An 18,326-nucleotide genomic window follows, 5' to 3' on the forward strand; every position below is an offset into this window, starting at 1 on the left:
TTTGAACTCTTTATATAAAGACAGCTGAAGTAGAGCAAAAGGAGTAACAATAAATTGTGAGTTTTGTAACATATGTTTAAAAAAAAAAATAAGTGATAAAAATAGCACGAAACCAAAAGGGTAGAAGTATATAGCTACAAGGTTCTTACACTATATGTAAACTAGTATAATTCTGCTTGAAGGTAAACTCTGATAGACTAATGATGCTATACCGTAGTCTCTAAAACAATGCAATGGAACAAAAAATTATTGCAAATCAGGCAAAACTGAATCACAAAAAAGGTTCAATCAAACATATAGCAGAAAAAGAGAGAGAGAGAGAGAGAGACAGAGAGAAGGAAACAGAAATGATGGGCAAAAAGAAAAGGATTAGCAAATGTTAGATTAAAATACAACTACACAGAGGCCAGTGCGGTGGCTCACACTGTAATCCCGGAACTTTTGGAGGCCAAGGCAGGCAGATCAACCAAGGTCAGGAGTTCGAGACCAGCCTGGCCAACATGGTAAAACCCCATCTCTACCAAAAAATACAAAACTTAGCCACGTGGTGGTATGCACCTGTAGTCTCAGCTAATCAGGAGACTGAGGTGGGAGAACCGCTTGAACCCAGGAGGCAGAGGCTGCCATGAGTTGAGATCAAGCCACTGCACTCCAGCGTGGGAGACAGAGCAAGACCCTGTCTCAATAATAATAATAATAATAATAATAATAATAATAATAATAATAACAACCGTATTATAGTAAAATACAACCACTCAGAGAATCATATTATATGTAAATTCTCTAAACATCCCAATTAAAAAGCAAAGATTGCAACAACGAATGAATAAACTCAAAACATGACTATACGCTGCTTTAAAGAAACCTATTTTGGCTCAGCGCAGTGGCTCACACCTGTAATCTCAGCTACTGGGGAGGCTGAGGCAGGAGAATCGCTTAAACCCAGGAGGCAGAGGTTGCGGTGAGCCAAAATCATGCCATTGCACTCCAGCCTGGGCAACAAGAGTGAAACCCCCTCAAAACAAGCAAGCAAGCAAACAAACAAACAAACAAAAAAGAAGCCTATTTTAAGTTAATTTAACTTCAGGCCAGGCGTGGTGGCTTGCGCCTGGAATCCCAGCACTTTAGGAGGCCGAGACAGGTGGATTCAGGAGTTCAGGAGTTCAGGAGTTCCGGAGTTCAGGAGTCCAGGAGTCCAGGAGTTCAGGACCAGCCTGGCCAACATGGTGAAACCCCATCTCTACTAAAAATACAAAAGTTAGCCAGGCATGGTGGTGCACACCTGCAATCACAGCTACTTGGAAGTCTGAGGCAGGAGAATCAATTGAACCTGGGAGGCAGAGGTTGCAGTGAGCTGAGATCATGCTACTGCACTCCAGCCTTGGGTGACAGAGTAAGACTCCATCTCAAAAAAAAAGAAAAAAGAAAAAAGAAATCTATTTTAAATATAGAGGCACAAGGAAAGTATAAGCATGGGAAAAGAAACATCAAGCTAAAGCTAATCAAAAGAAAGCTAAATTCACCATATTAATATCAGCCAGTATATTTCACAACAAAGAGTATTAACAAAATACAGTGGCGTACTCATCAAGAAGATACAAAAATCCTAATTGTTTCTGCACCTGCTCACAGTAATTGACAGAACAAACAGGCAAAAAACAAGTAAAGACATAGACAACTTAATATAAATCAATTTGACCTATGGACATTTACATAAAAACTCCACACAACTACAATACACATTCATTCTTTTAAAAAACACACAGAGCCAGGCGCGATGGCTCATGCCTGTAATCCCAGCACTTTGGGAGGTTGAGGGGGCGGATCATGAGGTCAAGAGATCGAGACCGTACTGACCAACATGGTGAAACCCTGTCTCTACTAAAAATACAAAAATTAGCTGGGTGAGTCCCAGCTACTTGGGAGGCTGAGACAGGAGAAACACTTGAACCTGGGAGGCGGAGGGTGCAGTGAGCTGAGATCGCGCCACTGCACTCCAGCCTGGGGACAGAGGGAGGCTCCATCTCCCCCCCCCCCCAAAAAAAAAAGCCACACAGAATATTTAACAAGATAATCCATGTTCTGCATCAAAAAAGTATCAATAAACTTAAAAGGAATGATATAATACAAAAATATTAAATTAGAAATCAGTAACAAAGTGAATATCCAAATATTTCTAAACTAAATAACACACTTTTAAGTAACTCATAGGTCAAAGAAGAAAAGGAAAACCACAAAGTATTTTTTTAAACTAAATAAAAATGAAAACACAACATATCAAAATTCATAAGGCCCTACTTAAGAGGAAAGTTTATATCGTTAAATGCCAATACTAGGATTCTGGTTTCTCGTTGAGCATACGAGGAGAGAGAAGTCTCTGCTCTACCCTAAAACAAATACAAAGCTCAACAAACTGAAAATCACCAACTCTTATATAAGTAAATTGAGAGGTCATAGGGCAAACTGCTAAACAAAAAATTGGGGCTCATACCTGTAATTCCAGCACTTTGGGAGGCGGAGGCAGGCGGATCCCAAGGTCAGGAGATCGAGACCATCCTGGCCAATAAGGTGAAACCCCATCTCTACTAAAAATACAAAAAAATTAGCCGGGCGTGGTGGAAGGCGCCTATAGTCCCAGATACTCAGGAGGCTAAGGCAGGAAAATGGTGTGAACCTGGGAGGTGGAGCTTGCAGTGAGCTGAGATCATGCCACTGCACTCCAGCCTGGGTGACAGAGTGAGATTCCGTCTCAAAAAAATTAGCTGGGCGTGGTGGCACATGCCTGTAATCCCAGCTACTTGGAAAGCTGAGGCAGGAGAATCACTTGAACCCAGGAAGCGGAGGTTGCAGTGAGCCGAGATCGCACCATTGCTCTCCAGCCTGGGCAAGAAGAGTGAAACTCAGTCTTGGGAAAAAAAAAAAAAAAACATGGCACATTGGCACATGTATACCTATGTAACAAACCTGCACGTTCTGCACATGTACCCTAGAACTTAAAGTATAATTCAGAAAAAAAAACAAAAAAAAACCAGAAAGACAAATCAATGCACAGAGAGACTTACAACTTACCTAAGCAAATCCAGCAGCTGAAACCTCTGCAGGAACCAGTACCAGGGAAAGAAAACCTAAACTATTTTACTTGATAAACTGCTAGAGGCAGTGTGGACAAGGCTGAAAAAGAAAACCTCCGGGGGTACCCGGTCTTGGGGGACCCTCACACTTTTGTGAATTTTACCTCTAGGACCTCTAGCTGGCCCGCAGAGTGAATACCGGAGAAAGAGTCCCCCACAGATCCCTCCAATAAAGGGGGAAAAGGAACCATTTTGAAATAACCAGAGCTTTGTTTTTCCTAACAAGGCCTGCTTTCAGGAGAAACTATTTAACGAGATTCTAACCTGTGGAGGTTTTTGTCAGAACCTAACTAACCTAGGGAAGGGAAATGTACAACTTCAGGTGACTCTAACCATCATCCTGTTCCACTTGTGGGAGAAAAAAATAACTAAGAAGCCCCTATGCAGTTCACATTCCAGTAGTAGAGGTTCACCTAAAGACTAAAAATTATAGAAGTATAAGATGCCTCTTGTTCCCCACAATTTACTAGTGTGTTACTAAAGGTCTATTTATAGTGCAGCTCCTTTTGCCAGGACATAATGTTCAACATGAAACAACAACACAAAAGGCAAAAAATGCAGTTTAAACAAAGTGAAAAACCATCAGAAACTAAGTCAGACATGGTAGGAATGCTGGAATTATGAGACCAAGAATTTTTAAAATCTATGACTAATATGATAAGGAATTTAATGGAAAAGCCAGACAACATGCAAGAACATATGCATAATGAAAGCAAATCAGAAATGCCAGAGATCAAAAACAAACAGAAATGAAGAATGTCTTTCAGGGTATCAGTAGAGTGGGACACAACTCAAGAAAAAAATCTAAGCTTGAGGATATGACAATAAAAACTTCCAAAATTGAAACGGAAAGAGAAAAAAAGACTAGAAAACAAAAGCAAACAAAATATCCATGAATGCTGGGATGTATACAAAAGGCATAACATAGTTAAAACGGGAATACAAGGAGTAGAAGAAAGGAGAAGCAATATTTGAAATCGTAACATCCAGAAACTTCCCCTCAAACAAATGGCAGTAGCCAAACCAGCTATCAAAGAAACTTAGAGGACGCCAAGCAAGATAAATGCGAAAAAGGAGGGGGAAAGGGAAGTACACTCCCACGCTCAAAGATTAAAATCCATGAAGGAAGCCAGAGGAAAACACCTTACCCACACAGACACAAGTATAAGAATTATATCTGAATTTGCCTCAGAAAACATGCAATCAAGGAGAGAGTGAAATAAAACACTTAAAGTGTGATGAGAGGGTGAAAAAAAAAAAAAGACAAGAAAATGCAATCATATAAAATACTCAATAAAAACCACAAAAGCTGTGAATGACAAAAACAGTAACAAAAATTTAAAAATGAAAATTGGTAATAAATATGGTAGATATTAACCCAATTATATCAATAGTCACCTTAAATGGCAATGGTCTAAATACCCCAATTAAAAAATAAAGATTGTCACAGATCCAAAACCAAGCAGCAACTATATGTTGTCTAGAGGAAACCTACTTTAAATATAAAGACACGTAGAGTTTAAAGGAAACAGTGCTCGCTTCGGCAGCACATATACAAAAATTAGAATGATACAGAGAAGATTAGTATGGCCCCTGTGCAAGGGTGACACGCAAATTTGTGAAGTGTTCCATATAAAAATAAATAAAAAGGAAATGGAGAAAGATATACTATGCTAATGCTGATTTTTAAAAAGCAGAAATACTATATTAATTATGAACAGAATAGACTCAAGAGCAAAGAAAGTGATCAGGTCTAAAGAGAGTAATTACGTAAGATAAAGGTGTTGATACTTCAAAAAGACGTAACAATCCTTAATGTGTATGTGACTAACAAAAGAGGTCAAAATATATGAAGCAAAAACTGATAGAAATTGATATCGCAGCCAGAAATTAACAGATACACTAGTGAGAAAATCAGTTAAGGACACAGTTGAGCTGAACAGTACTATCAATCAACTGTATGTAATTGACATCTGTAGACTACTTCATCCAACAACAGCAAATGACACATTCTTCTATTCTCCAGCTTACATGGAACGTTAACCAAGATGGACCACATTCTAGACCATAAAACACACCTTAACAAATTTTAAAGAACAGAAATCATACAGGGCCTTGCTCTCTCAGACCACAATGAAATTAAACCAGAAATCAATACCAGAAAGGTGGCCATAAATCCAAAAATACATGGAGATTAAACAAGACACTTCTAAATAACATATAAGTAAAAGAAGAAATATAAAGAGAAATTTAAAAATATTTGGAACTGAATGAAAATAAAACATAAAAATTTGTGAGATGCTGGGAAAGCAGCATTTACAGAGGAATTTATCGCACTGAATGTATGTATTAGAAAAGAAGAAAGATAGAACAATCATCTTTTTTTTTTTTTTTTGAGACACCGTTTTGCTCGTCACCCAAGCTAGAGTGCAATGACGCTGTCTTGGCTCCCAGCACCCTCTACCTCCTGGGTTCAAGTGATTCCCTGCCTCAGCCTCCTGAGTAGCTGGGATTACAGGCGTCTGCCACCATACCCAGCTAATTTTTGTATTATTAGTAGCTACAGGGCTTCAGACCATGTTGGCCAGGCTGGTCTCAAACTCCTGACCTCAGGGGATCCACCACACCCGGTTGTTTTGTGTGTGTGTTTTGAGATGGAGTCTTGCTCTGTAGCCCGGGCTAGAGTGCAGTGGTGAGGTCTCGGGTCACCGCAACCTCCGCCTCTCGGGTTCAAGCGCTTCTCCTGCCTCAGCCTCCCGAGTAGCTGGGACTACGGGCCTGTGCCACCATGCCTGGCTAATTTTTGTATTTTTAGTAGAGAAAGGGTTTCTCCATGTTGGCCATGCTGGTCTGCAACTCCTGATGTCGAGTGATCCGCCTGCCTTAGCCTCCTAAAGTGCTGGGATACAGGCGTGAGCCACTGCGCCTGGCCTTAATCTTCAGAATAGAAAAAGAAGAGCCAATTAAGCCCAATGTAAGCAAAGAAATAAAAATTAAAGTGGCCAGGCATGGTGGCTCACGCCTGTAATCCCAGCATTTTGCGGGGTCAAGCGGGGGCAAATGTTAAGACCAGGAGTTCAACACCAGCCTAGGCAACATGCGAAACTTATCTCTACAAAAAATTACAAGAAAAGATTAGATGGGCATGGTGGTGTGCACCTCTAGTCTCAGTTAATCAGGAGGCTGAGGTGGGAGGATGCTTGAGCCTGGGAGGTCAAGGCTGCAATGAGCCACTGCACTCCAGCCTGGACAACAGAGCCAGACTGTCTCGAAAAAAGTTTAGGCAAGGTTGCAGAATACAAAATAAACAGAAATTTCAACAGGATTTTTATATACTAGCAAGGAACAATCAGCACTGTGGTAACCTTCAAAGAAATTAATAGGTAGTTTGTTCAAAACTATTGGGGTCTAACATGGATGGGCTGAAGAAGAGAAACAAAAAGGGCAAGAATAAGGCCGAGCACTGTGGCTCACCTGTAATCCCAGCACTTTGGGAGGCCAAGGAAGGTGGATCACCTGAGCTCAGGAGTTCGAGGCCAGCCTGGCCAACATGGTTAAACCTTATTTCGACTAAAAATACAAAAATCAGCCAGGTGTGGTGGTCGGCGCCTATAATTCCAGCTACTTGGGAGTGTGAGGCAGGAGAATCCCTTGAACCCGGGAGGCAGAGCCTGCAGTGAGCTGGGATCACATCACTGCACTCCAACCTTGCCAACAAAGCAAGACTCCATCTCAAAAAAAAAAAAAAAGCGCAAGAGTAAGAAGAGCAAAGTAGCACAGTGAAGGGCACCAACTTTCCTGCTTTCACCAACGAACCACTGAATTCCTATTTTTCCTTTGGTTTTCACGTGTTGCCTCAAATTGAGGTTTCTGTTTCTCCACAGTAACTTTTTTTATAGTCATTCTGGAGAGAAGAAGGGCGGCAATGTTCACATGTTAGTTGTGATAAGAAGCCAGTTTCTTTTAGATTTGGCTAACCGGTCTAGGCTTCATGACTATATACTCCTGAATTACAGTTTTAAAAGCTTATAAAAGAAAACACAAAAAAATTCATAAACTAAATTTCATAAAGAACGTCTGCTCTTCAAAAGATTAAAAGAATGAAAATATAAGCCACAGAGTGAGATAAATATCTGCAATATGTGTATCTGATAAAGGACCTGCATCCAGAATACATAGTCTTACAAAAGTCAGTAATAAGAAAACAAGCCAATAAAAAAAGGCAGGTGGTGGGGAGATCTTAAAAAACACTTCACTAAAAATAAACAAAGAACAAATATGAAGATATTGGCTAAGCGCAGTAGTTCATGCCTGTAATCCCAGCACTTTGGGAGGCCAAGGTGGGTGGATCACAAGGTCTGGAGATTGAGACCATGCTGGCTAACACAGCAAAACCCCATCTCTACTAAAAAAAAAACCAAAAAATTAGCCGGGTGTGGTGGCGGGCGCCTGTAGTCCCAGTTACTTGGGAGGCTGAGGCAGGAGAATGGTGTGAACCCGGGAAGCGGAGGTTGCCGTGAGCCAAGATTGCACCACTGCACTTCAGCCTGGGTGACAGAGCGAGACTCCGTCACACATACAAAAAAAGCATATATACCTACCATGGTGAGTCACACCTACCATGTGGCCCAACCATTCCACTCCTTGGTATTCATGCAAGAGAAATAAAAACACATATCTTGTAAGATTTATACAATATTCATAGCAGCTTTATTTGTAACAGCCCAAAACTGAAAACAACTTGAATGCCCATCAATTGTTGCATGGATAAGCAAATTATAGTACATCCATTCACAGAATTGTAGTTAGCCAAAAACTGAACTATTAAAACATACAACAAGAACAAATCTTAAAATAATTATGCTGAAAGAAGCCAGACAGAAAAAGCACACATACTATATTTTTCCATTGTTTAACATTATAGAAAATTCAAACTAATTTAAAGTGACAAAAAGCAGATTAGTAGTTACCTGGGGAGGGATGTGAAGACAGGGAGGAGATTAAAAGAAGTCACAAGGAAACTCTTGTCTGTGATTGTGGTTATAGTTTCACTAATGTGTACATATGTCAAAATGTTATCAATGTTTCTATTTTAAATATGTGCAACATTTCATGTATAATATATTTATGATACATTAGACTTTTGAATGCCTTATGGCCCTAAGATTGTGTGTGTGTGTATTTCCTTCAAAATTAAATTTACTTTTTAAAAAAGCTTAACTTTCAAATATAATTGTGTTGTGTTGTAAAATACAAGAAAAGAACAAAGAGATAAAGTGACTTAATAAACAAATATTAAATCTCCACTTGGATTTCATTATAACTTTAAAGTTCTAAAGATTTCTTTAAAAGATGATCCTTAAAGAAACATTAAAATTTTTAAATTACACATAAAAATTAACTTATTTTACCAAAAATTTTCTTCTGAAAGTCTTTAAAAATCAGTACAAAATTTAACAGCTAATTGAAAAAATTTACTTAAAATTAGGTTCTCCTTTATCCTCTTTTAAAAATTTGCAAAGAGAAAGAAACAAAAACCTCATCATGTATCTCTGGTGCACGAAAAACTTCCTTAAAACAAACAAAAACTGTACTTTAAAAGCTAAATTACCTGAAAATTCAAACAACTAAAAATTGTGAGCTATTTATAATGACGCTCAGAAATAACGAAGTCTTCTAATAATAATGAAAGGTAATGTGTTAAAGATTGCTTTTAACAAGGTGTGATGTTCAATTTTGTCAATTTAAAAAGAGAACTATGGCTTATAAGCATCTACGAATTTCTTTACCAAAATAACATTGACAGCTAGCAAATCTCTATTTAGTCAAGAACGAAGACTTTCTTTTTTTTTTTGAGACAGAGTCTCGCTCTGTCACCTGGTCTGGAGTGCAGTGGTGCCATCTTGGCTCAATGCAACCTCGGCCTCCTGGGTTTAAGCAATTCCCCTGCCTCAGCCTCCCGAGTAGCTGGGATTATAAGCATGCATCACCATGCCCAGCTAATTTTTTGTGTTTTTAGTAGAGACAGGGTTTTATCACGTTGACCAGGCTGGTCTCAAACTCCTGGCCTCAAGTGGTCCACCCACCTCGGCCTCTCAAAGTGCTGAAATTATAGGCATGAGCTACCCCACCTGGCATCTCCCCTTTTTTTCCTTGGCAATGTCCTCTTCTACCACGGGAAGAAGGAAACCAGTTTGAAGTGCTTAGAAATACTATAAATTGGGGAAATCAGGGGAGTAACCACACTTCCCTAAAAACATAAGCTGTCTCTACTTGTTTTGTCATATTAAAGGACTCCCTATATCAAGTTCCTGCAGACACGGAAGCCCACGTGTTCCATCTAATTATCTTTTACCTAAGAACTGAAATCCCCCAATCATAGAAACAAAGAGCTATGGTTTCTGAAAAAGACACTTACACTTTTACTCCCTTTGATAACAACCTTAGTGAACAATGCTTATGTATCACCAGTGGTCCACTACCATTGTTGCCAAAGATTTGTGTGAAAATATTATACTAGCAAATTACAGTTGCAATATTTAAAAGGTGATAGTGATAACACATTAATATAACATAATATTGAAGTAGATATTTGTTGCTACTTTCTAGTTTTAAAACATTTCTAGTACAAAAAGGTTAAAGGTTAGTCACAGAAAAAGTGCACTAAAAAATATAAGGCAGTATAATCTAAGTTAATAAAGAAATAAAGGAAATGGAATTTTTTACTAAGGTGTAAGAGATGGTAAACTAAGGTTAAAAATGTGCAAACACTACATGATACAGACATTTAAAAATTACAGTAGCGAATTAAAGTTCCCTTGACTTTCAATTTACGTGTGCTCTACCACCATCAACCACGAAGTCTACACATTGTGTACACGTATCAAAATATTACATGTACCTCCAAAATATGTACAACTACAATGTATCAATAATTTTTAAAAATCCATACAGTCTAGAAGGAGCCCTAAAGATCTGGGTAAAACAGCCTTTCTTTCCCTGACCTATCCCTATCTTTCCATCAAGAAAAGAGAAGAGTGTGGTGAACCAACAGTAAAATGACACCCTTCCCCCAAAAGGAACCTATGACTGAAGTCTTCTACCAGCCATCAGGATCAAGAAGGAGCCCATACTACCTCTCCATCCAACCTCTTCAAACACTCAAGGCCTCATCTTATTTGCCTGAAGTCTACTAGGGTCAATCTGATAATGACTTTCTCCCTGTTTTTATGTCAGTCATCAAAAGACTCCAGGTCCATCCTCACCTGCCTCATCTCCACACAGTTGTGAACCTCCCCTATTATGTCCACACCTGCCACCCCTCCCCGTCAACAGCTGAAAGCCTTCCACTGTGCTCTGAGAACAAGGTGCAATGTACCCCATCCTTTTCTCTGAACATCTCTTCTGATTCTTGTTCCAACAAAAACGCAGATCGACCTTGAAACCCACTGTTTAATCTGTCGCTATCTCAATGTTACTTTGCTCCCGCAGCTCTTGTATCACTGGGTATGGAAATGAGGTAGGTTTCCTCATTCCTCAGTGTTAATTCTACAACTCTCTAAAACCTTCCAGCAAAAAATTCTCATGTCACCAGACATTAGCAACCATTAGGTCTCATCATCAGGGTAGGATACAGCAAACTACAGGCCCTCTAGTCATCCACCTGTTTTTGTATAGCTCAACAGCTAAGAATGATTTTAGTATGTTTAAATGGCTTTTTTAAAAAATCCAAAGAAGACTATTTCATGACACATGAAAATTATATGAAATTTAAGTTCCACTGTCCATAAACAAAGTTTTGCTGGAACACTGCCATATTCGCTTGTTTACAAAGTGTCTATGGCTACTCTCTTCTACAGTAGCAAAGGTGTGAGTACTAAGAAGAGCCAGTATGGCCTACAAACCCTAAAATATTTAGTATTCAGCCCCTGGCAGAAAAAGTTTGCCAACCACTGCCTTAGGACCTACATTACTGTCAGTCTTCAACACTACTGTTATTTTACTGCTTAGAGAATTCAATATACATCTAGACAATCTTTTATAACCTCCAGTCTCTCTGTTCCTTGACAGCCTCCCTTCCAATGATCTTCTCTTCTGCCCCACATCAGCCCCTCATGACCTGATCACATCCTACATTCTGATATGATTAAATAATCTCAAACCCTCAATAATTTCCATTTTATACATCATACTCTTAAATACCACTTCCTATTTCTAATTCACTCTTTACTACTTCAACAATCTTTGGGGTCTTACTGAGTTGCCCAGGCTGGTCTCAAACTCAATCAATCCTCCTGCCTCAGCCTCCCAAAGTACTGAGATTACAGGCATGAGCCACTGTGTGCAGCCTTCAACAATCCTTTAATTTCACCAGAAACCATTAACCAGTATATACATACTATCACTCATCTATTGTCCTCATTTCCCTACCCATTGGGTTTAAATATAATGATCCATCATTATAACCCCCCTGGCATTTACCCTCACTCATTCGCTATATTCAGATGGTAAAATAACAACCTGACCAAATCCTACTCTGTGCCCACATCCATAGAGATGGACAAGAACAGAGAAAAACAAAAAGCTGTGTAAATCTCCCTCACCTTTAAGTCTTGACCATGAACCTCAGGTAGAACATTGTGACTACCCAGAAATCATAGTAAACATCGTGGCAATTTTCTTTTGCATTATTATAGTTAACTATCTCATGCCTTTTTTTCTTCGCTCAAATCTAATACTCCTCCAATCGTCACAACTAAAAGCATTGCTTTTTACTGAAAAAACTCTGGATTTATCAAAAGATATTTTCCCCAAAATCCCATCCCTTCTCATATTCTAGGGGACATCACTGTAGCAAATATTCCTGTCTATTATTTCATTACTCCTCCTCTCTATTGAATCATTCCTATTAGTGTACCTAACGTCCTATTAATTATGTTATTTTTAAAACACCCTTCATTATCTCCACTTCCCTATTCTTCTGCTCCTCTTCATAGCAAAGCTCCTCATTTATACACACAGTCTGACTTTTCTATCCTATTCTCTCTATAAAGCACTCCACTCAGGCTTGTGCCTCAATCAGTACTTTAAAACTGTTTAAGGTCAGTAATGACCTCCAAATGACTAAATCAAAGGGCTAGTCCTTAATATATGACACAGTTCACTTATCCCCACCTTTCTTTAACTTGGCTTCCAGCACACCACATCCTCTTCGTTTTCTTCCAAACTCTGGCCTCTTCTCAGTCTCCTTTGTCGGCTGTACCTCCTCTTCCAGACCTTTCAACACAGGAGGTCCTGGGCCTCCTAAGGCCTATTCTCTTTTCCACCTGCACTCACTTCTCCCTTAGTGGTATCATTCAGTCTTGTGATTTTAAATAACTCCATATGCATACAATTCCCACATTTAATATTCAAAGTTGAGACCTCTTTTCTGAATACCAGCCTAGGTATTCAGCTGGCTAGTCAGTATATCTACTTAGATGTCTAATATTAGTAGATACATCTCAACCCCAACATATCTGTGGAAGGCAGGACAGCACCCCTCAACCAAGATGTCCACATTCTAATCCCTGAAACCTGTGAATATGTTATATTACATGGCAAAAGGGTCTTTCCAGATGTAATTAAACTTATGGATTTTAAAATAAGGACATTATCTTGGACTTTTCAGGTAGACCCAATCTAATCACATGAGTTTAAAAGGAGAACTTTCTCCAACTAAAAGCAAAAGAGATGCAAAAAAAAATTCCAAGTGTAAGAGGAATTCAATAAGCCATTGCTACCTATGCGATGGAGGGGATCATGTGACACATGGCACAAGGAAACAAAGAGAGGCTCTAGAAGCCAAGGGCTGACCCCCACCTGACAGGCAGCAAAGAAATGGGCACCTCAATCCTACAACCAACCACAAGGAACCGAATTTTGCCAATAACCTGACCAAGCATATAAGCAGATTCATTCTGCCAATAACCTGACCAACGGTAGAAACAGATTCTTGCAGATAAGAACCCAGACCATACAACACCTTGATTTTGGCCTTGAGAGATCCTAATTAGAGGAAATAGCTGAGTCCACCCACACTTCTGGCCTACAAGACGACAACTAGTAAGTTTATGTTGTTTTAAACTGGTATACTGTAGTAATTTCATCTGCAATAGAAAACTAAAACCGTATCCCAAACTGAATTCCTTTCTTTCCCCTCAACCTGGTATGCCCCCTCCCTTCTGCCCCTCTTTCCTGTCTTTGTTAACAGTAACTCTGTATCTTCTAGTGATCTGACCCAAAGTCTTTGTAATCATCCATGGATCCTCTCTTTTTCATATGCCTCTAACTTACCTGTAAGAAAATCATGTGGGCTCAACCTTTGTTTTCAGAATCTGATCACCTATCACTACCTCTATTGTTACCGCCATCTCTCTCTGGATGACTAAATACCTTGCTAATGGCCTCCCTGCTTCCATTCTGACTTTCCATAGCCTGTCCAAAACAAAGCAGCCAGAGGTCCTTTCAAAATAAGTCAGACTACATCTCAATTCAGAAACCCCCAATAGCTCACTTTTTGAGCAAACTAAACACAAAGTCCTCACACTGGTTTATACAGCTTTGCATAACGGGCCCCTCACCCTAGACTCATCTCCTACTGCATTTCCCGACTTGCCTATTCTGTCCCAGTCTCCCTCTGTTTTCATATTAACCACGAGATAATAATCCTAATAATATGTAATAATTACTAATTCTCACTATGAACCAAAAACTGTTCTAATTGCTTTACATGTAGTCTATCATTCAATTTCACTAACAATTTCCCCCGCTTTACAAATGATAAAATTGAGTTACACCAAGGTTAATTAACCTAAAGACTCAATCAGTAAGTGGTGAGGCCAGAATTCAAAATCTCAGGTGAATGAAGTCCACCCACAGCCAAAATTATCTGTCTCAATGATAGTTCCCACTTGTTATCCTTACTTAACAACAGGCTTTGAAGACAAGCACAGAATAAACAGAAGGTAGAATAAGGTAAGAAATGAGAATTCAGGCTAGGAACAGTGGCTCTCGCCTGTAATCCCAGCACTTCAGGAGGCCGAGGCCGGCAGATCACGAGGTCAGGAGATCGAGACCATTGTGGCTAACATAGTAAAACCCCGTTTCTACTAAAAATACAAAAAATTAGCCAGGCGCGGCAGCACGCGCCTGTAGTCCCAGCTACTCAGGAGTCTGAGGCAGGAGAATCACTTGAACCAGGGAAGTGAAGGTTGCAGTGAGCTGAGATTGTGCCACGGCACTCCAGCCTGGGTGACAAAGTGAGACTCTGTCTCAAAAAAAAAAAAAAAAAGAGAGAGAGAGAGAGAAATGAGAATTCTAGGCCGGGCGCAGTGGCTCATGCCTGTAATCCTAGTATTTTGGGAGTGCTGAAGCAGGCGGATCACCTGAGGTCAGGAGTTCAAGATGAGCCTGCCCAACATGGTGAAACCCCATCACTACTAAAAATACAAAAAATCAGCTGGGCATGGTGGTGGGTGCCTGTAATCCCAGCTACTTGGGAGACTGAGGCAGGAGAATCACTTGAACCCGGGAGGCCGAAGTCGCAGTGAGCCAAGATCGCGCCACTGTACTCCAGCCTGAGCAGTAAGAGCGAAACTCCATCTCCCAAAAAAAAAAAAAAAAAAAAGAAAGAAAAGAAAAAGAAAAAAAAGAAAGAAATGAGAATTCTAAGTGCCTGATATGTGGTTGAAAAGCTGGGAAAAGTTAGGGAATGAAAACAGTTTTTAGAGGTGAAAATCAGCAAAATACCTACTTATTACATAAAACAAAATAAGATTCTTAAAACTTACTTTTTCTGTAGTAACAGTCAGGGATGGAACCAATGCAGGTGATGGTTCTGGCGGCTTCTTGTGTTTTTGTTTGTGTTTGTCCTTCTCTTTATATTTCTAAAAACGAATATAAGTAAAATCCAATTTAAATGTGAACTATAACCCCATATATGCAATAATTTTTTTTATAACTAGTAATTTAAAATATTAACAAATACTTCTATCAAAAATCACTTTCTCTGATCATCGTGTTGTTTTACAAACAAGTAATACTAGTGTGAGTTTCTTTTTAAGTAAGTTCAGCTCTTTTATTCTTGATCAGTCTAAAATAATACTAATAAACAACTGAAGTCTGTAATTATTTGCCACACTTACATTCAGCAAAATATACACTTTTTCTTCTTAAAAACACCAAATACGGCCGGGCACGGTGGCTCACACCTGTAATCCCAGCACTTTGGGATGCTGAAGTGGGCGGATCACAAGGTCAGGAGTTCAAGACCAGCCTGACCAACATGGTAAAACCCCATCTCTACTAAAAATACAAAAATTAGCCAGGCATGATGGCAAGCGCCTGTAATCCCAGCTACTCAGGACACTAAGGCAGGAGAATCGCTTGAACCCAGGAGGCAGAGGTTGTGGTGAGCCGAGATCGTGCCACTGCACCCGAGCCTGGGCAACAGTGTGAGATTCCGTCTCAACAACAACAACAAAAAAGCCACCAAATATTTTTGTGAACAATTAAAAATAGCACTTTAAAGTTTACATAGCACTTCACATCTGAACAATACCAGATTTTTCTCTACCATGAGAATTTCTCCAGAAACTAGAGGCACAGAAACTCCAGCAAAAAATTCTTTCCTGGGTATACTCAAAAAATAGATGAATTAGTTATCTCTAACAACAACAACAAAAAAATTAGATAAAGTTAGGGTGTGCTCTAAAGTGCTAAAACTGATGAGCTAAATATAAAAAGGAATTCAATAAAATAAAAAATTAATTACATATTGGAAGTCCAACTTAATGTCAGATAATTTTAATCAAAATGTTCTGTCGTGTGAATCACTAACTACTGTAGAGTTATACAGGTTAGAGTAGAAATCGCCCTAGACTGAGCTATAGGATTCAGCTCTTAATCCTACCCCTTAATTCCCGAAAATTCTGAGAATATAACCGAAAGTCCCAAATCTGAAGAGAGGCAATTTTATGTGTTCTTACCTACTAAACTACTTTTTCTGCCTAAAGAGTAGCATTAGCTTCAGGGGAGAAACAGGAAAAAGTGAAGGTGAGAGGAGGAAAAGTGAAGAGGTGCTAACTGGAAGTAAAGTATCAAGGCTAAGAACTAATTACATAAAATCCTAGGAGGCCCAGTGTAGTGGCTCTCCTCTGTAATTCCAGTGCTTTGGGAGGCCTAGGTGAGAGAATCACTTGAGGCCAGGAGTTAGACATCAGCCTGGACAACATAATGAGAACCCATCTCCACAAAAGCACAAAAATGAGTTGGTGTGGTGGTGCAAATTTGTAGTCTTAGCTACTGGGAGGTTGAGGCGGAGGACCCAGGAGGTGGAGGCTGCAGTGAGCCATGATCATGCCACTGCACTCCAGCCTGTGGGACAGAGTGAGACCATGTCTCAAAAAGTTACAACTAAAATAAAAAATAAAACAGAATCCTAGGGTATTCCCCATAAGACTAAGATACACCCGAACACCTGAGATATAGAACCTGGTGCAAGACATTTAATAACGTACTGTGTTAAAAAAGGGAGCCCGGCCTGGAGTTACAACAAAAAATGCATACTGCCCTAAGCCAAGCTCTTTATACTGCACCCCTCCTCCCAAGCTTTTATACTGTACCCCTCCCATTCCCACAGGCTTCAGAAAAATGCAAAATACATAGCCCTTAAAACATCGTCTCAAAAATGAGGAGAAAATTTTCAAAAAATTACCTAAATTATAATGGAATAAGTGTCAAAAGTGAGTCTCCCAAGCATAAACAACATTTTAAAAATTGTATGGCAAAGAAACTATAGGCAAAAAAAATACAAAGAGTCTAACGTGCATGAGATAGCCAAAAATCACAACCTAGAAGCATACAGAACTGAGTATGAAGATATTTCTCAAAACTGTCCGCATGCCAAATAAAAAATATAACGTGAGTTCAAACAAAGCTCAAGAATGAGATAAAATAGGAAAAGGTAAGAAGGGAGATAACCAAAGTAATAAATTTAAGACTAAAACAATATCATTACAGAATAAGCAAATAAAATAGAAACAGCAAGGAAAAGAATACGCATTGCCGAAAATGTTTAAAGTGTTAAAAGAAAGGTTTGAAATAATCACAGTAATGCAAATGTTAAAAACGGTATTAAAACAGGCAGACAGCATCTGATAGGTATAAAAAACAGAGATAATCAAACATAGGATAACATGTGTCCCTCAAGCAGATAATTCAATGAGTGGGGAACAGAAGGTATATTCAAACATAAAATTCCATAAAATGAAAATGGAAAAAAAAAATTCTGAACAATTCTGTTAGAGATTGTGCAGCACCAAGACTTACTGTAGTTAAACTTAGCAGAATACAGGGAGAGGGAGGTGTCGTTAGTCATCTCCACAGCAATATTCCAGGACCATTACGTTTTTAGGAGAAATAAAATGTGACCCAACAATATTATATACAGCCAAGATACAGTTCAAAAATCAAGGCAAAAGAAAATGCCCTCCATTATGAAAGAAATCAGAAAACACAAGTCCTAACAACTTATTCTTGAAAAAAGTTAATAAAATTCAGCCAATTTAAGAGGTACAATGAACTTACTGAAGAAGCTGTGGTAAAAAGACTAATAGTGAGCAGCTAACAAATTTAAATACAAAACAAATACCTACACAACTATGAGGATTATGTTTACATAAGAGAAAGTCGCTACCTGAAAAAATATAAATGTCTTCAAAAACAAAACCCTGGCAGGGTGTGGTGGCTCACACCTGTAATCCCAGTACTTGGAAGGCCAAGGTGGGTAGATTACTTGAGGTCAGGAGTTCGAGATCAGCCTGGTCAACATGGTAAAATCCCGTCTCCACTAAAAATACAGAAATTAGCTGGGCATGGTGGCATGGGCATGGTGGCATGTGCCTGTAGTCCCAGCTACATGAAAGGCTGAGGCAGGAGAATCGCTTCAACCGGAGAGGCAGAGGTTGCAGTGAGCCGAGATCGCACCACTGCACTCCAGCCTAGGTGACAGAGTAAGATTCTGTCTCAAAAAAATAAATAATAAACAAATAAAAATTAAAACAAATAACCTGGATAGCAGGAAAAGCAAAATGACTACAGGGATACTAGCAGCCTTCACTGTAGGAGCTCAATATAAAATCTGACGCATGTAAT

At 39.3% G+C, this 18,326-nt stretch overlaps 1 protein-coding gene and 1 non-coding gene across 10 annotated transcripts in view; one reads left to right on the top strand and one right to left on the bottom strand.

Moving 5' to 3' along the window:
* MLLT10 (MLLT10 histone lysine methyltransferase DOT1L cofactor) overlaps positions 1 to 18,326 on the bottom strand; it is a 213,732-nt gene that overhangs the window by 79,056 nt on the left and 116,350 nt on the right. For all 9 annotated transcript variants that reach the window (XM_023223168.2, XM_023223165.2, XM_023223164.1 and 6 more), the window contains one exon: positions 14,963 to 15,058. In XM_023223168.2, the coding sequence (XP_023078936.1) occupies positions 14,963 to 15,058 (96 nt within the window). The remainder of the gene's footprint in view (positions 1 to 14,962; positions 15,059 to 18,326) is intronic.
* LOC111550065 lies at positions 4,663 to 4,769 on the top strand. Its single transcript, XR_002733909.1, has one exon. It is a non-coding gene; the product is annotated as a U6 spliceosomal RNA (small nuclear RNA).

Source organism: Piliocolobus tephrosceles, chromosome 9 (genome assembly GCF_002776525.5).
Source record: "Piliocolobus tephrosceles isolate RC106 chromosome 9, ASM277652v3, whole genome shotgun sequence".
NCBI classification, from domain to species: domain Eukaryota; kingdom Metazoa; phylum Chordata; class Mammalia; order Primates; family Cercopithecidae; genus Piliocolobus; species Piliocolobus tephrosceles.